This window comes from Lepisosteus oculatus, chromosome 28 (assembly GCF_040954835.1).
Source record: "Lepisosteus oculatus isolate fLepOcu1 chromosome 28, fLepOcu1.hap2, whole genome shotgun sequence".
NCBI lineage: Eukaryota > Metazoa > Chordata > Actinopteri > Semionotiformes > Lepisosteidae > Lepisosteus > Lepisosteus oculatus.
This window is the reverse complement of record NC_090723.1, coordinates 9,170,822-9,188,658: the sequence shown is the minus strand read 5'-3', so window position 1 is coordinate 9,188,658 and position 17,837 is coordinate 9,170,822. Positions and strand designations below refer to the sequence as shown.

Sequence of the window (17,837 nt, the reverse complement as noted above, 5' to 3'; positions counted from 1 at the left end):
TATGAATTAATCGGCGCGCAAAGCAGTAAAGTAAAATGCACGCTTTTCAAGTTCACATTTTAACATCTCAACAGCTGTATCTTAAAGTGCTCGTTTTTACGATTCATAGCATCTGTACGAAGCAACAACACGAGAAGTACGCTTGCTACTTTTTCTGCAGCTGGGGGGGGGGTGAACCCGAGACACCCTGTGCACGGAGCTGAAGCGCGAGGGAGTTTTTTTTTTCTGACTAAACCCGACCCACGCGCGCCCGCTTTCAATTTCAGTTCTGCGGGGCTGGCAGGTGCCTGCGCGTGTGCGCGCCCGCGCCCCCGCCCCGGGCGCGCTCACCGGCGGAGGTGGAGAGGTGGAGGTCAGGCTCGTTCTCCCCCGTCGCCGAGTGCGAGCGCTCGCCTGCCCTGCTCGACCTGGACCGCAACACCTCTCCGCATCAGGTGGAGCAAGGACGCGCAAGCATGGACGTCGTCCCCGCAGACATTAAAAGACTTCTCGAAGGTAACTTTCAGCTTTCGTTCACTGACCTTTTTTTTTTTTTAAAGTTTAAATGTAACCTGTAGATATCCCTGAGAATTTCACATGAGCGGCTTGGGAAACACTGGAGGATTCAGCTCTGTCCCGCTGGACTCGTCGTTAAATTAAAAAACCCAGCAGCAACAGAGAATGACTAAGGACTGCTCATTTGATCTGCTATCTGCTGGCGGTGCCAGTCTAGGCTCCCTCTTTGAAAGAAATGCGTTGTGGCGACGCTGGGTTGATCGTACTGGCGACGCTGGTGGCGTGGTAGCCTGGACGCGCCGAATTAGGCCAGGAAAGCGTCGTTAGCACCGGGATGAGAACCCATTCACTGTCACGGGTGCACCCCTACAAAGCTGTAGGATTCCCATTTTGTGGCCACCCGCTCCTGACGCTTTTGGGAAATCATTTTTTTTTAAAGTATAACGTTTTCTACTAGGGAGGATAGCGGCCCCAGCCGCAGGACACCGGTCAAAAGCGGCCTAGGACAGACGAAAGGCGCTCCCTCGAGTCGTGAATCTGTAGTTTTACAGACCCCTGAAGTTTGTTCTTTCAGAGTCTGAAGGCTGGTGCCTCTTCATGGGGAAAGTAGCTGAATTTGGGCTGCTTGGGAGTTTTCAAGGGCGTCACAAGGAGTCCGATGGCGGCTGATGTAGTCGGGGCGCGGCTCGGGTACCATTTAACCCATCTGCTTGAGTTGGTGCTTGTATGGGCTGTGCTTGTGAATTTCTCTCCGAATCGTGTTTTTGTTTCCCCCTTTGTATTTCAAAAGCACGCTTAAATACTGTTACAGCATAAGAATGAGAGAGAGAGGGGACCTCGAACACCTGGGTACTCGTGTGTATGTACTGGAATTTATCCAAATTGGCATGTGCAAAAATGGCTTTAAATGGGTGAGGACTGAAACTGGCCTGGAATTAAAAGGCGCAAATGTGAGTTTTGGATTGCAGGCGATGATTTGCATTTCCGGAACAATGTGTATCAGTCCTTTGACAAGTATTTGCATAGGTCAACGGGCATGGATAACACCCTGTCAGATACGTACTGTAACAAAACAAAACAAACCCTGACGTTTGCATGTGTACATTCGGTGTAATTTTGTAATGTTTTTTAATTGGCTTTCAAGGTTTTGTCTACTGTAAAAGGCCTCGTTCCACTAGATATCATTTGGATGAGAGTTTTGAATCCAGGCCTAACTACTTAGTGTTGCAACCTCATGCCAGAATATGGGGGTGTTAATGTAGTCCTGGCCGATTTCCACTGCTGTACAATCTGACCTCCTTAGAGTTCCGTCTTAATGCAACTGGTGCAGCAGTTTTGCACTCCTCCCCTTGCTCTAGTGTGCTGTGGGGGCTGCTTGCGGCACCCAGGTGGGGCTGCAATGTGGTGGCAGACAAACTGGGTCCCCCTCCTGCATGAGAGTTGCTTAGCGATCTTTCAAGATGCTACAATCCCGCGAATGCAATAAAGCAGTGTTTGATTACCCAGTGGTGGGCATGAAGATGTGGCCAGCTTGGGCAAGAACAAGGAGATGGGGAGGAAAGTCTTTTTTTTTTGTCAAAGGATACAAAGTAGGTGGTCTACAGAGTGAGAGGGGATTTGAATGGTGAGCATCAGCTGTATGTGTAAAAGATCACACCGAGGTTGTAAGGTTTACACAGCTTTTTCTGATGGGCAGGGCTGTAGAGACATGAATGTAAATGTAAACTGACCGTCTTTGGATTTGACTTGGTGCTTCCTAGCAAAATTATTTTTGTAAATTTGTCGTGCAGGAAGAACGTGGTTCGCTCCTCACTTACTTTGGAAAGCCCCAGCACAGAGGATGCACCTGAGAAATTCTTCTCTGTTGTCGAATATGTGCTGCTTGCTGGGTAGGAGAGATGCGTGTGAAGACTCACTGAGTTGTTCAGTTTGAGACCATAAATTCTGCATTGGTGAGGGGGAGGGGAGTTGAAACATGCAGCACATCGAAAAAGCTTGGGATCCCAGCTGATTTGTTAAAAACCTGCTTTATAAGTTTACGAATCTGCGCTTTTAACTTTAAAACTTTAAAATTAAAATTGTTGAAGCGCTAATTGTTTGGGAGTGAACATACATTTCTGCTGCACTGAAGCTCTTTACTTAGAGCAGGGCACTCAGCTTTTCTTTCTGTCTCTGATCGTAAATGAACACATTATGAGTATAAGTCACAAACCCTGATTGTTTTACATTTTGATAAGTTGCTGATTGGGATGTACCAGTAAATCCCGAAGACCCCTGGCCCTTGAAGACCGAAGTTGTCCATTCTTATCTTAAAGCACTGGTTTCTAAAGGCTGCAGCAGGAAGGTCATTTGCTTAATGAAGTAATTCAGAGACGCGGGGCAGCGAAACTGACTGTACTGCCTTCCAGAACCTGAGGGGTTCAACACCTGAGCTAAGTGGACAAATTGATCGCTGATTTGAGCAACGTGGGCTTACCCACCTCCTTGGAGTGCTAGTAATAATAATAATAATAATAATAATAATAATAATTATAATAAACTTATTTTATATAGCGCCTTTAAAGGTGGCATTTCAAAGCGCTTTACAGAATGATAACAACAATAAATAAGAAGAATACACAAGATAAAACACAATGACAATACACAGAGGAGACCGTGGATGGTGGTACTAAGAAAAGCAGAGGGGTGAAGAATGGAACCAGTTAAGTAAAGGCTTTTCTGAAGAAGAGGGTTTTGAGTCTGGATTTGAAGGAGTTTAGAGAAGGTGACTCTGATATCCTTGGGGAGAGAGTTCCAGAGCTTGGGGGCATAACAGGAGCAGGCCCTGTCGCCCATACAATGTAGACGGGCTTGGGGGACAGTAAGGAGACCAGAGTCAGAAGAGCGGAGGTTGTGAGGTGGGGAGTAGGGCGATAATAGTTCAGACAGGTGCTGAGGTGCCAAGCCATGCAGAGCCTTATAGGTGAGCATGAGGATTTTAAAGTCTACACGGTGCCCCCTGTCCTGCAGTGTGGCAAGAGCAGTGTAGGTTGGAGCTGTCAGGGGCCTGTCACTTCATTAGGTCCGTCTAATGTGAGTGAGAATGCCACCTACACCTCCGTTTCTCTTTCTCTGTGTTGACGAGGGAGCTCTGCGCCGTTTTATCGCGCCCGCGAGGCTGACACTCCTGTAAACAACTCATTTCCCTGCCTGCCAGCCCCCTTTTTAACGCGCATGATTCCCGCTTATCCGACTGTCGGGGAATTAAAGCCGCTGAACTCCTCAGATCTGGTGGTGGAAGCGGATTTCTCCCGCTCGCTCTCCTCACTCCCGACACTTGCGGCTGGATCTGAATGGAGATTAATTGTGTGTCACGTATCAGTGTATCGTGTGCATCAAAGCCGGCTCTGCCTCCTGACAGCCTGAGCGTGGCAAAGCCTGCCCGCTCGGTGCCTGTCTTGCTAATCACGAGAGAGAGAGAGGGGGGAGCTCTGCAGCAGGGGCTGTGCGCATTATTAACTGGTGTCCATTTGAATCTACACAGCTGGAGCCTAGGTGTTAATATTGTAAGACAGTGTCAGGAGCTAGATTATTCACCGCTTCCCGAAGTGTAATTAAGATTTAAAGTAAGGGTGCAAACAATGAGGCCTTTCAGTCCACATGGCTCATTAGTAGTCGTTCAGCCAGGGTTTCCTTGAAAGAAGCTCAGGGGATCGGCTCCAACAGCATGGCCTGGCAGCTTGTTCCAGACACCCTTTGCGCAGAGAAATGGCTCCAGTTCTCCATTTTAATCTGTGTCATTTCCTCTTGTCCTGTGGTTGGTGTTTCACTGTTGATCCTGAAGTCCATTCAGAACTTTGGCCCTTCCTGCAACGTGTTTTAAAGACTTGAATCGGGTCCCTTCTTAGTCCTCCCTGATCAAGGCCAAACAGGTTGAGTCCTTTTTGCCTGGCAGTGTCTAATAACCCCCAGAAGGATTCCCTGGATGGTTCATCTTTATCCTGTATCCCAGTGTGCTGTATGATTGGTATATGTCGGTCGCTGGGAGAAACTAGGGGGTGGAGGTCAAGATTCCTTGGCCTGTGAGTACACGATAGCCATGACAGCGGTGAGGAAGATGTTGGCGATTAATGTTCTGCACCTCTGCTCTCCTGTCCTCTTAGACTGCGAGTTCTACGTCGGCAAAGTCCTGCAGGACGAGACCCTCGGCAAGTACAGCCAGGACACGCGGGAAACCCTGCTCCGCAACTTCCGGGTGGTCAGAGGAAGGTGAGTGCTGGTCCGGTGTTTGTCTCCTCCTGGGGCTGGAGCAGGGGGTGGAGTTAGGGCTGGGGGTCACGGCTGGAGTTGAGCTCGGGCCTCGGGCTGGGTTCCCCTCCGGAGTGGCTCAGACAGCCCTGGAGCGGAAGAGGAAGTGGTGCTTGCAAGCACAGTCCTGCTGCGGAAGGCATCGGAAGGCCTCGCTGTCGAGCTCGAGGTCCTGTGTGGTCAGGGCGGAGTGAGTATCCCTCGACCGCCCTCCTGGATGCAGCAGAGAGCGAAGAGGGAGAGAAGAGGAAGGGAGACCTTGATCCCATCACTGCTTATTTAAATATGGGGGGGGTCTGCATCGTGTGTCACCGGAGACGCATTGGCACATGTATTCCTCCACTTTTTCGCCCCCTGAGCTTTGTGTAAAGCAAGATTTGAGAAGAGTAATAACAGAGGATTACTTGCAAGATATTAGCTTATCCGTCGGGAGATCTGCAAGAGTTTTATAGGAGCCATTTATCAACACAGCCACGCTTTTTACTTCAAAAGTCCCGCCTACGCCGCGCGGGGCTTCGGTGGATTTGAATTATAGAGGAGCATTAATGAGATGGTTTGGGGTTTTCCTAGGCAGACGGAGGGAATCCCCTATGTTGTAAAACGCTGTAATAAATTCCACCTGGGGCCAGTTATCATAAAAGGGGGTTACGATCATGACTTTAATGTTTGATTTTTAAAAGGCAGTCAATGTCAGAATGAGCCTTAAATTAGCTGAGACCTGGTTGCATTCAAACAAGCTTGGCTTTGTGGCTGATTCGTTGAAACTGGAATTCCCTTGTACCGAGCAGACCTGTCAGCAAACCCACTGCTTTACAGTACACATTCACGGCCTCCGGTCTGCCTCCCGCGAGCCTATATTTTAATCTAGACAGTCAGGTCGGTGTCGAGCGCTCTTTTTTCCTCTCTCTCGTCGGTGAACGTGGGTGGGGCTGCCGGGGGACCCAAGACCTGGGGGTTGTGCTGCACTGTCCCATCGCCGTGGTGTTGCTGCACCTCAAGGCCCTTGCTTGCAGACTCCCAGGGGCTGGGGGAGCTCGAAACGCAGCCAGCGGACAGACCGAAGGTGCACGTTGGTAGTCTCCTCGGGAGGTGGCGCGGCCTTTGTTGTGGGCCGACTCGTCCTTGGGGGAGCCGGGAGGAGCTGCCTCCCCTGCTGTTCGAGACGAAGCCGACGCCAGTTGCCGAGCTGCGAACGTTGGCGACGTGTGGTTTGCACGGCGCCGTGGCGGCGGCGGCAGCGGCACAGTATTTCTTCCTGCGTCGCGTTCACCTGCAGAAGCGCCGCTTTGTGGAGGCTGGGGCCGATTGTCTCCGAGGTAGTGACGCAATCGCTCACAAAAAAAAAAAATCCCTAACGGAAACGCTTTAACTCCGAGGAACCAACACATTGCTCCTCGCAGCCTCCTGTGAGCCTACACTCGAATGATCTAGATCGCGAGCCTGATTAGAGCTCACTTCTGCAGCCTCGGAAGTTACAGATGCCTTTTCAAGGATGTACGGATTGAAAGAAATAACAGGGCTCTACATTCTTGTGTACTTTTTCTCATGCCAGATCTTGGTTTTTCAGGTGATTTGTTGTAAAAAGAAAAAAGTAGGGCGATACAAAAAAAAGTTCAGACAGGTATTGAGGTGCCAAGCCATGTAAAGCCTTATAGGTGAGCATGAGGATTTTAAAGTCTACGTGGAATTTGACCGGAAGCCAGTGCAAGGACTCCAGGATAGGAGTAATGTGAACACTTGCACTAGACCTGGTCAGGGTTCTGGCTGCTTTAACATTCATAAGCGGTCTACAGTCCAGTTTTCTGAGGATGTGAAGCTACATGTCAGCCTTGGTACCTTACGTCTGCTGGGACAAGTTATAACTCAGTCATGGTCTTTTAAAGTTTCTTGGAAACAACTATAAAATACTGAAATCGTTAACCCCCCACCCACCCCACTGTAGCAGAATCAGAACAGTTCATTTTGCGTGTTACAGAGTTGGGTTGACCTGGCCCCAGGAACCACAGTGCAGACGGCTCTATGGGTCGTCCTTGAATCACCTTTTTCTAAACGCGTGGAGCGATTTCCTTTTGACCACTGAAGCGGTCGAGTCGTTCAGCTGGGTGTCGCTCCTGGTTTCCTTGTAACTAAAACCGGTTTCATTCCTGCGTCGATCAGAACGCAGCACGCGTTCCGCGTCTTTACCAGTTGATGATTTCCGGGTGACCAGGTGGCCAGCGGCTCTTCAGGACCGGCCTGGCCTCTCCCAGGTGTGTAGAGTGTGCCCCCTCCCATACCAGCAGAATAGCTAGTGGACCTCTTTAACCTGAAGAATTCAGACACTTTCATTCATGTCTGTCTCGGTAGGAGGGGGAAAAAAAAGAGCTTTTTTTTGGAGTTGGAGAAAAATAGATTGCCTTTCTGTGTGGTGTATTTGTCTGTGATGAAGAGCACCATATGAGTGAAAGAATGGCTGCTTTGTTTTTTTATTTTGTGTATGAAGGCGGCGGTGGTTTTGTGGCTGACTTGCCGGAAGCCATAACAAACGATTTGCGAGAGCTGTCACCAGCTCTGTGCTTGTCCTAATGAATGTATTGTTCTGTGCTATTTTTTTGCTGCTTCTGAAGAAGGGATTAGTGGTATTTACTACAGGAATCTGATTAATGCTCTTCCTTATGAGTTTCAAATTGTCTGTGAAATAAAATTTCAACACTGTAGATGGACAGACAAGTTGACTATTTTTGTAATACCTGCTTTTTTCTTGTTGTTGGTAACCCTGCACATGGGATCACAGCAGCATAACCTGATGGGTACTGGTGTAGCCATCCGGCCCTGGGCACAGGAATGCTGTTCATACCCCTGAACCTGGAGAGAGCAGCTCTCCGCACAGATGTGTGTCACGGTGCTGGTGACCTCTGTTTGTAGTGCTGGCGCAGGAAGTAGGCTCTGTGTACGACAAGATGAGAATCCCCTTGGCGATTGTGTAAAAACAACCCACATGCCCCCCTCCCCCTCATTTTGCCCCTGGTTTTGTGATGGTTTTCTGTACACAAGATGAAATTCCAATACAAACCAATATTGCGGTTTATTTTGAAAGTTGTAATGCAAAGCGAAGTGCCTGGACAAGAGAGGGCAACGCAAATGTTTTGGGGAAAATGAGATTTCAATACGGTCCCCTTTCTTACTGAGCAAGAGCCTCGTCTGTTATGTAGATTTCTCATGATGGATGTAATATTTCCTTTCCCTGTGATGAGCGAGAGAGGGGGAAAAAAAATCAGGTTTATAGGAAAATGCACGGCAGTACCTGTTCCTGAAAAAAGAAAATCTTGGGGGGGGGGGGGGGATAGTTTTCTACTGAGCTGCAGTGAGTGTATATTTCTCTTAGCTCTGTGGATGCTTTAAGGCCACTTTGCCCTTCCTTCTTATGTGGTAAAACACTCATGGGGCAATTCTCTCACAAGCAAAGCCAAGCTCAGCGTGGCTCAACTCTGCTAAGGATTATAGGTCCAACATCGAGGCAGCGGAACGGCAGCGAGCTCTTCAAAAAGTAATTTACTCCCTTAAATCTGACATTGTTAAACTGTTAAGCTCCCCCGTCCCCTGTATGCAGTTATAATCGTTGCAATAAAAGAAATTTATACTGCTCCAGTGGAGGGGAGGACACTAAATTTCAACTCTCCTGAGGATCTGGCCTCCAGAGCCAAGCCGCTCCTTCGGTTTCACGGAAGAAATGAAGCGAGTGGATCTGCCGGGATGCCGACCGCCAGTGGGTCAGCTGAGGCAATTGATCGCGAGAGGCTGGGAGCATGCAGGCTTGTTCTTTGTACGATGTGGAAAAACATCCTGCTTGGGGAGAGAAAGGTCACATCCAGATTAATTGATGATATTCATAAGCGCGGCCCAAGATGATCTGGGTGCCCGTTCTGTTCATCGGCCTTGCTGGTGCTTCCTGCCTGAGGAATGCGAAAGCCCAGTGGGGTGATGAGCCGCTGGGAAAGTCTTTTAACTTTTTATTTTGGGGGTTTTCCTTGGCGTTTTATAGTAAAACGGTCTTGTTTCTGTCACTGTGCATGACGTTGCTGTCATCGGGAGTTGACTGATTTGGCAGTAAGGCTGTTTAAGATGGAAAAAACAATCCAATCAGAGAAGGAAGAGTTTTAAGGGAAGTCGGAAAAGGGAACTCTCTCTTAAATACTAGTCAGGACCACTGTAATAAAGCGTGTAATGGATTATACAGTTAAATGTATTGCTCTTGTGTTCATGATAATCAAGTTTGAAGCATTTTGCTCTGGTATTTAAGCAGCTGACGTGTTATTAAGCGTCTTGTCGCAGAACCTCACAGACACGCAAGATTCAGAGATTATTAGGCACGACTTGTGTGACAAAACAGGAAGCCTCTTTCCTCCTTGTTGACTTTGTAGACATGCAAAGCAAAATGTTTTCATGTTTTTCAAGTGTGTGTAGGTGTCTGCATGCGTTAGTCTGTAGTGTATGACTTCATGACTTTACAGCGTCCAGAAGAGAGAGAAAACAAGTGGATATTCCAACTTTTAAAGATTGTTTTTCTTAAATTCATGGCAGTCGCTCTGATGGTGCTGTGTGTTAGGGCAGTGGTTCTCAGCCCTGGTGGAAACCCCTCTCTCCTGGTTCTCAATCACAGGCTCTTTGATTTCAGTTTTCTAGTGGGGGTGAGTTGAAAATTTGCTTTAAAATCTTAAAAGTTCAGATGGGATTCATAATGGACTCATCCACCCATTACACCAGTTTCTGAGTTGCAAAACTGCCCCCTGTCAGGTGTGTGGAACTGGTCCCTTTAAACAGTGTCTGCCTTCCCAGGCTGAAGTGCTGGCCTCATGTCTTCTGCGTTATAAACAGAACAAGTCTTTGTTCAAATCTGTCAGCACGTTCAGTAACAGGCTCTGCAAATGTTAGGGATTCTTGATGTAAAGGGCAGGCACTTTCAATATTTACGTATCGCGCTGCGCCCGGAGTCTTGTGTGCTCTGATTTGGCAGACGCGGGCTGGCTGGAAGCAGCAGTAAAACTGGATATTTAAGCTGGCAGAGAGCAGCAGTCACAGCCCTGGGTGTTCTGGATTTGCTCAATCTAATTTTAGTTGAAGTAGGTCAGTGAAGTCGCCCCCCAATCCCTCGCCCCCCCAACACCAATCTCTCCATTTCTTGGGGAAGAGTTGTTTTCTAATTAGTCGGAGTCGACTACAGGGAATGTTTGTGTTAAATCATTTTCGTGGTGAAGGCATTTAATGAGCTAGCAACACGACAGTGCTTAAATCCTGGAGGCCTGGCCTCGTTGTCATGCTCCCCTTCCGAGCCCCCCTTCAGTGTACTCCGGCACGTGCACGCACACACACAGCTCCTGTGTTGAAAACCCTCTGGCCTAGCATTAAATCCTGGAAAGAAAAGTCTCTCTCCTCCAGGTCGTATCCTTGCACCGTTAAAGGAAACAGTGTTCTTCACCTGTCCCTCCTCTCTCTTTCTTCCAGAAACTGCACTGGTTTCACTGGCGGTAAAGCAGGGGAAACTCCTCTTGCACCCCCATTTGTATTACTCTGCGTAGCAATCTCGTAATATGGCGAATCGACCAGTTCATCCAGCTTTTTAGCAAGTTACGTGACCGAGCTGGATATATCAACATTTTCCAGCTGAGTGGATTAGAAGGTGCTGAGATGGACACCCTTGCCACTGGGTAGTCAGTCGGATCGTCAGTATTTCACTGAGAAATTTCATGTTTACCGGCAGCACGCTGCCTCAAGTTAATTCATGCGCACACCTTTGCCTGTCCCGTGCAAAAATATAATTCCTTCTTTTTTCTTTTTTTCAGAAATCCCCAGTATTTCAGTGCCAGAGGTAAGCGATCAAAGATCTTCTATTTCACTCTTACTGATAGCAGATACAGTAGTTCTACAGTCCCATTTTTTCTGCCACCAGTAGATGATGATAATAATAATAATAATTGCTTACACTTATATAGCGCTTTTCTGGACACTCCACTCAAAGCGCTTTACAGGTCATGGGGATCCCCTCCACCACCACCAGTGTGCAGCCCCACCAGGATGATGCGACGGCAGCCATAGTGCGCCAGGACACTCACCACACACCAGCTCTCAGTGGGGAGGAGAGCAGAGTAATGTAGCCAATTCATAGATGACTTAATCGAGCCATTAGGTCTGCTTTCTCTCTTTCTATTGCACAGAGTTTATTCATACAGTTCCTTTATGACAGTACATGATTGTACTAGCCAGGTGTACTGACCTCAGCTCATGACAGTCACACCCCTTGCAGCAGGGGCTTCCAGTCCCACACACCTGCTGCTTTTCATTCTGCAGCCCTCGTTACATCCCCGAGGCCTCACTTGAGTTCTGAGGTTGCGTCAGTCGAATGTTTGCATTTTGTTTCTCGTCACAGGTTTTGGGATTTTATTTCACCTTACAGAATACAGCGGTTAAAGCTCCGGCATGTTTAAGAGCCGGGAGCAAACAGTTCAGATTGATTTTATTCTTAGTAAGTCAGTGGAGGGTTTGATTGTGTAACGGAGGGTTCAGTTGGAACAAAAGCCCACAGGTGTGTGGTTCACCAGGCCCAGTTTTGGGAACCACTGCTCTACAGATTCATGCTTCTCTGCTTGTGTGAGCGAGTTGGTGACTGAAATAAAACCAACGACCTATGCCCTATGCTCTATTCCTTCACCTGGAAGCTATTTTTTTCTTTTTATTCATTTCTTACTACCCACATCAAGGACTCTGTGGAATATGAGTTAGTTAGCTACTGTAACACTTGTTTTAAAAAATCTGGCAAGGCTTCCCCAGTAACTTAAGGGTGTGTATCCTAGCCACTGCTTGTCTGCATGGAAAATCATATAGAGATCAGAAGGACTTTTCTTTGCTGGTTTGGTATCTGATGTAACCTATTGAGGCTGTCCCACAGGGTTGAGTGCTGGGACCTTTCCATCAGTATCTATGTTGCCTTTTGCTCAGATCATCCTCCATCATGGACTTGGGGTTTGCTGTTATGCTGATGACAGGGAGAGCTGTTTGCAGACCAAATTAGATAATGTTTCTGCGGTTTCTGTAGTTGTGTTCCAATGCAACAGAACTCTAAGCTAAACTGTGACAAGACTGAGGCTATGTTCACAGGCTCTAAACCCTAGCTTCACTAAGCTTCTAACTTTAGTGTTGCTAAATTAAACCCTTCTAAGAAATTAGATTTCCTAATGTTTTCACCCTGTGTTGTCATTCGAAGCACGTTGTGAATGTTAGGGGCGCCTCTCTTCCCACCTGTGCAGTTTTGGGCTTTAAATCTTGTAAGTTGCAGGATTTAGTATGTCTAGGATTCAGTGATTTGTGTGATAAGTAAAAAGTAGTTTGCATGCGTATGTGTATCGGGTGGGTAGCTGCGTCAGCATGCGTAGTCTGCAAAGGAACAAGTAATAGGTTTATTCCATGCTGAAAAGGGAAGAGAGAAAACAAAACGTTTTAGCTGTGAAGCCAGTCACACCCGAAGAAGGCTTCACGGCCGAAATGTTGTGTTTTCTCTCTTCTCTTTTCAGCAAGGAATAAACCTATTACTTGTTCCTATGTATGTCTATTCTCCTTTGCACATACAAGATGGTTAAGAATCAACTGCATGAGTATTATCCAGCTTATGATCTTATAATTCCGGCCTTCTTCGTCAGCCAGGGTCCACCTGTGGACCATGGAGCCTTCTCTTGTGCAGTTCCATGTCTGTAGAGCCCACTGCCCAAATCCATTAGAGACGGTTGGCATCTTCAGAACCCTAGGAAAGGTCTTTTTAACCACTTAATGAGACATTTAACCGTCTTTCTTGGTTTCTCCAACTGAGTTTGCCAGTATTTTCTTACACTTTTTTTTAATTCTGTTATAAGGAAAAAAAATGTTACGATTTTCTGCCACAGACTAGGGTAGCCTTATACAGTCCTGAAGAATGTAGTGACGTTATGGTTCCTGACTTATACATATCTGGAGGACACGGATTCAGTCTCACTCAGGAGGAGCAGGGTTATACTGGTACTGGACAGTGAGGAATGCTGTCTTAAGGCTGGGAACACCTCTGTAAAGGATTGAGTTAGCAGTTAAACAAAACTACAGGAATGATTTTCTTGAGTATGAACGTTGCAGGTGTGTTGTTAAAACTGCAGGGCTTTGGTAAAAGCCTAAAGCTGTTGATTACACGTCTCAATGATTCTTTTGTCACTGTAAGCATAGTATAAGGAACTGATCTTTGTGATAATGGCGATGGAAAGTGCCCGTGTACAGTATATGCAGTAAAGATTTACATAGCTTCAAATCTTTTCTTCAGTAATCAAGAATTTAATGGTGTTGTGGTTTAACTGGTCTGGCAGGCTCATTTTTCAGGGCCAGGGTTGGTAACGACTGTGCTAGAACAGCGTTTCTCACAGCCAGTCCTGAATGTCCTGTTCTCATCCATCTCACTCCCCCTGAGCTCCTGGTTCCATTAATTGTTCAATCGAATCAGTTTAGCACTTCAAAAGACAGGGCGTGCAGGATGTCCAGGTGCACCCCAGGGCTGAAGGCGAGCAGAGCCCAGACAAATCCTGCATGAGCCCAGGGAAGCACAAGGACAAGCAAGATCAATCGCTAGTGAAATGCAGGAGGAAACTGGCGGGGCAGTGAACACAGTGGTGGACCTGGTGAGGTTAAGGGGCTGATGCAGGCAGCAGATTTGAATCTGGATTCGCCTGGACGAGGCAGCAGCAGGTGTCCCGGACGTTTCCTCTCTCCTCAAGCACATCCCGAAATCCTGACCTGGTCACCCCCTGGTATTCATCCCCTTCCTTTCCGCCCAAGCAGGCAGCGGCTGTGTGATGTGGTCTGGTGAGTGAAAGCGATTTGTTTCCTCAGCGGTGTGAGGAGAGACCTGGAGTGAGGAGGTTTCCTAGTCCCGATGCGACAGCGAGACTCCCATCCCAGCAAGCAAATGCCTCAGTCTGTCTCTGTCTGTCGAAGATCAGAGTCCTATTTTTTTTTCTTCGTTTTTTACTGCCGTACCCAAGTCTGGGAGCAAATTATGGAAAATTCTTTAGTGACAGCTTGCCATGGGTCTGGGTGAAAAGTACAAGCCTGGATCTGTGCCTTATGTTTCCAAGCACAAATGCAATGTGATCCCCTGATGATAAAGCAGAGACGGAGTGTGTGTGCACGTTTGGGAGGTTCTTTTACGAATGGGGAAGATAAACATGTGTAAAATGTCATAGAAGAGAAACTTAATTTTTGTGTTCCTTTTGAACAGTTAGCCTTTTTCCCTTAAAAGCAAAGATCAAGAAGATGTATCAACTCCAAGGAGAGTCAGGTACGTCTTGTGGGGAAACATCCCGCTGTACAGAGAGAGAGAGAGAGCTGGTGATCTGTTTTTTTTTATGTTTTTCTGGCAGAGCTTCCAAACCTTGATCCTGCAAATTGAAATGCTGTTGGGAGCAGCCGGTTGTCTTAGTTCTGAGCCGAGGGCGATCTGTCATTGGAGGGGTACTGTAGCAGCAGTGTCTGGACAGTGGGTGCGTGAGTGCACGGCAGCACTCGTGAAGTGCAGATAACAAATGTTCAGCGGGAATGTGGCCCAGCTCCCGCTGGAGAGACTGATTCAGTACATGCTCAAAGATAAAGTAGGAGACTAGAAAAGAGGACGGAAACCATAGTTGACAACAAAATTGCAAATGCTTCGCCTGCACGGAGGTGAAATGCTTCAGAATCCACAGAGTGGCAAAATTAATAAAATGAAGAAATGACCGATTTAGCAACAAATAACTGTTTCCTTCTTACTGAATACAGTACAGCGTGCTGTGAGTTGCTACCATGAGCGTTGCCATTTGTTGCCTGCCAAACTGTGCTTGGAGACGTTATTTCATTAACCATGCAGATTTCTCTCTCATGCCATGTCAATGGTCCAGCAAGCTGAAATGTATTTTCTTGTGTCTGGAAATGCAATTGCGGCGGGCTTTGAGGTCAAAGGTCACACGCGGCGCGGCTCACGCGAGCATTATCTGGGTGTTCCACGGTCGTCGGACGCTGCAGTCGCGGCTGTTCTGGAGCGATCCCCTCGGCTGGTCCTTGCCGCGGCGCTGCGCAAGGCCGTCTGGGCCCGCAGGCACTATCGCGGGTGCTTCCTGTCAGTTGGCAGCCGTGCAGGAGTCTAGCGACGGTGAGCGCGGTGGGACCCACAAGTCCCGCCGCTCCAGCCTCTCCCCCCGCTGGGGGAGTCCAGGAATCTTTGGCAAAGCCGTAAATACGTTTCTGCTGTAGCCACTCGTGGGCCATGTCGAGGCATTGCACTCAAAGGGCATTTTCTACAGGTGTAGAATCTACCCATGCGGCACGCGCTTAGTGCTGTGTAAAGCCTGTTGCATTTCGCTTTGGTGACGCTTTCCCGTGCAGTTAACGGGAGAGCAGTGCGCCAGCGGGAGCGCGTACAGCCTGGGTCAGGAGAGCCGGACTTGCTGCCTTGCAGGTCACTGGGACGTCCCCAGCCTTGTGCTCACCTTCCTTCCGGAACGCCATAAGCAAGTGCATTCCCTGTGCGCCACTTGGGAAGTTCCTGTCCCAGCTGCTGAAAAATAAAGGCCAGCCTGCAAATCCGTGCCTTTGTTGAGCTCCTGACACGCTCCCTGCTTGTGACCTGCGGCACATGATCTCCCGTTGGGGAAAACGATGACTGCGTTTGCTTTTGAAGATTCCAGGTGGTATTGGCAGAGAGGAAATGCGAGTGTTGTCCAGTTGATTTCTGGAGTGATTTCGCTGCCTCTGCTGTAGCAGAGCATGTTAACGTAATTTATGAAGCTCTTGTCTAGAGCCGCACTGCGTGTGGGTTCTTTTCTTTTTTTTAAAGGACAGGATGTTTCCAGGGAAAAACGTACTGCTTCTGAGTCATGTAAACAAGCCGGAGCTTCTTCACAGTCTTCAGATTTTATCCCGTAAGAGAACAGTAACAGGGGAATCGCAGGTGACTCCAGAAACAAGACCGCTAGCTCCGAGGCCTAGCTGAGCTCTGTAGCCAAGAGTCCCTGCTTCGTTTGCCACTTGTGTACCTGGGGTTCCCAAAAAGCGCCTCTGAGTGGCTGAGAGCTGGCAAAACTTTCCTCGGCTTGCTGTGCATGAAAAGGTCACGACCAGGAGAGAGTGTCCAGTTCACCCCTTGTAGTACAGGGTTTGTAACAGCAAACCACCAACAAACAATTCATGATTTCAAATAAGGTGAAAATTCCCTTTTCTGATTTTTTAAAGAAATATATAACGTTAGCTCTTTAAAAATGACTATACATTTGGATATATATATTGGACTATATATATTTGGATAACAGTACACTGAGATTGTAGGATCTGACTTATGGTTACAGGTGCAGTATGTAGAGCATAAGTAAAACATTTTCTTTGTAAATATGGGAGGAAACAAAAGTCTATCATTCAGGATCGGGGAAGCATGTGTGACCTTTGAACTGTGCGCCCATTCGGATTGTTCCTGCGCTCGGAGTTCCTGCTCTGGCCCAGCCGCTCTCTGTCCTCGCTGACTTCCTTCAGAGCCAGACGGCCAGGCTGAACAGGATGTCTGCCTTCCACTTGGACCAGGCTGCGTCTCGGAATAACTGTGGCGTGAGTTTCAGGAATGTGGGGAATGTCGCGTTGTGGGCCCGCCCTCGTGACCACACCCTGGATGATTTTCGCATACGAGCCTCCGGTTTTTCTCCCATCTTGTCTCTGGTGCTTTCTTCATCCTCGCACATCGCAGCATCTGGGATCATTAGATAACGTCATCAAGGAAAATGAACTGTGGCAGAATGAAACTGAAAAATGTGATTAAACTGACATGATGAAATTGAAAAATGGTTATAATTAAACAAAGCAGGTTCTGCAGCAGCATTCTTATTGATGGCAAGCCAACAACTCCACCTTTTAACCCCTGGTTTCACAGTTGTAAATGCCCTAATAAATTTTCAAACCGCTTTGAAAGTAGTCTTCTATTTGTTTTGTCTTTTGATCCATTAGTTTGTTTTTCACTTTATTCACTGTGTGACCAACCTGTATAACAGATGTTGGCTACCATTCAGGACCTGAGATCATCTCGCATGTCTGTAAGATTTTTTTCAATCTACAGTACATATGCAGTATTTCTGGGTGAGTTTAGGGGCTTAGTGTCCACATGTGCATATGCATTGCTGGGGCCTTTTGTCAGCTTTGAGGAGAGTATAGAATATGGGAATTTATGGACAATGAAACAGGTCCCAGTTGTCACCTGAAAATGTTGTTGCTCCGAGCTTAATAGAAAGGGCAGACTTTCTTGTACAGCGTATACGTTTGTTTTCATTCAGCGACAAAATAAAGGGATGTTGGAAAGTATATACAGAAAATAAACATTATTGGAAAAACATGCTGTGCCTTTGAGTAACTAAGGAAAAAGGTACCGATTACCTGACAATGGCTGTTTTCCTAGACTGTAAGGGATACACAGCAGTGTGCTTTGCAGTGCCTCCTAGTGGCCCTAGGAGGCTTGAGCCTGCCCCTCCCCCACTCTCAGGATTCATTTCTCACTGTGCAGCTGTCTGATTGCATGGTGGCGTTTGATTCTCTGCATCTGCATGTAATTTTCTGTAGTTTTCCTCTTCTATTTCTTCATTTATTGTTTAGAAAATGTGCGTTCTTAAAATCAAATGCGCACAGTTGTCCCAGCACGGTTTCATAAAAGTGCTGAAAAGAGAAGAAACACCACGTTCTCCCAGCCTTCTTCGGGTGTGAGAAAAACAAGGCAGTCAACATCATGGAATAAACCTTTACTTGCTCCTACACATGCTGATGCAGCTACCTACTTTAAATAAACATGTATACTGTGCAGTATTTTTAAACCGACTTCATCTGGCCCTGTCACAGTAACAAAAAAAGATCACAAACACACTAGAAGAGCCGTTGTCTGTACGTCATCGAAGCAAGTCCCTGCCAGGAACAGAAGGATTCCTTCTCCTTTCAGAAGAAAGCTATTTATTCTGAGCAGAGGATAAATCACTGAAAGGCTAATAAATAAAGGAAGATCTGAAGGC

General features: G+C 47.4%; 1 protein-coding gene across 3 annotated transcripts in view; it reads left to right on the top strand.

Annotated features, from left to right (window-relative positions):
• The first annotated feature begins 206 nt into the window (after positions 1-206).
• skap1 (src kinase associated phosphoprotein 1) overlaps positions 207-17,837 on the top strand; it is a 161,109-nt gene continuing 143,478 nt past the window's right edge. Inside the window, exons 1-3 of one of the 3 annotated variants that reach the window (XM_069185748.1) lie at positions 207-495; positions 4,638-4,743; positions 10,602-10,627. In XM_069185748.1, coding sequence (XP_069041849.1) covers positions 456-495; positions 4,638-4,743; positions 10,602-10,627 — 172 coding nt within the window. In that variant the 5' untranslated portion in view covers positions 207-455. Of the gene's footprint in view, positions 496-4,637; positions 4,744-10,601; positions 10,628-13,998; positions 14,108-17,837 lie in introns of those variants that run through there. The other 2 variants (XM_069185746.1, XM_069185749.1) reach the window with 2 other exon arrangements.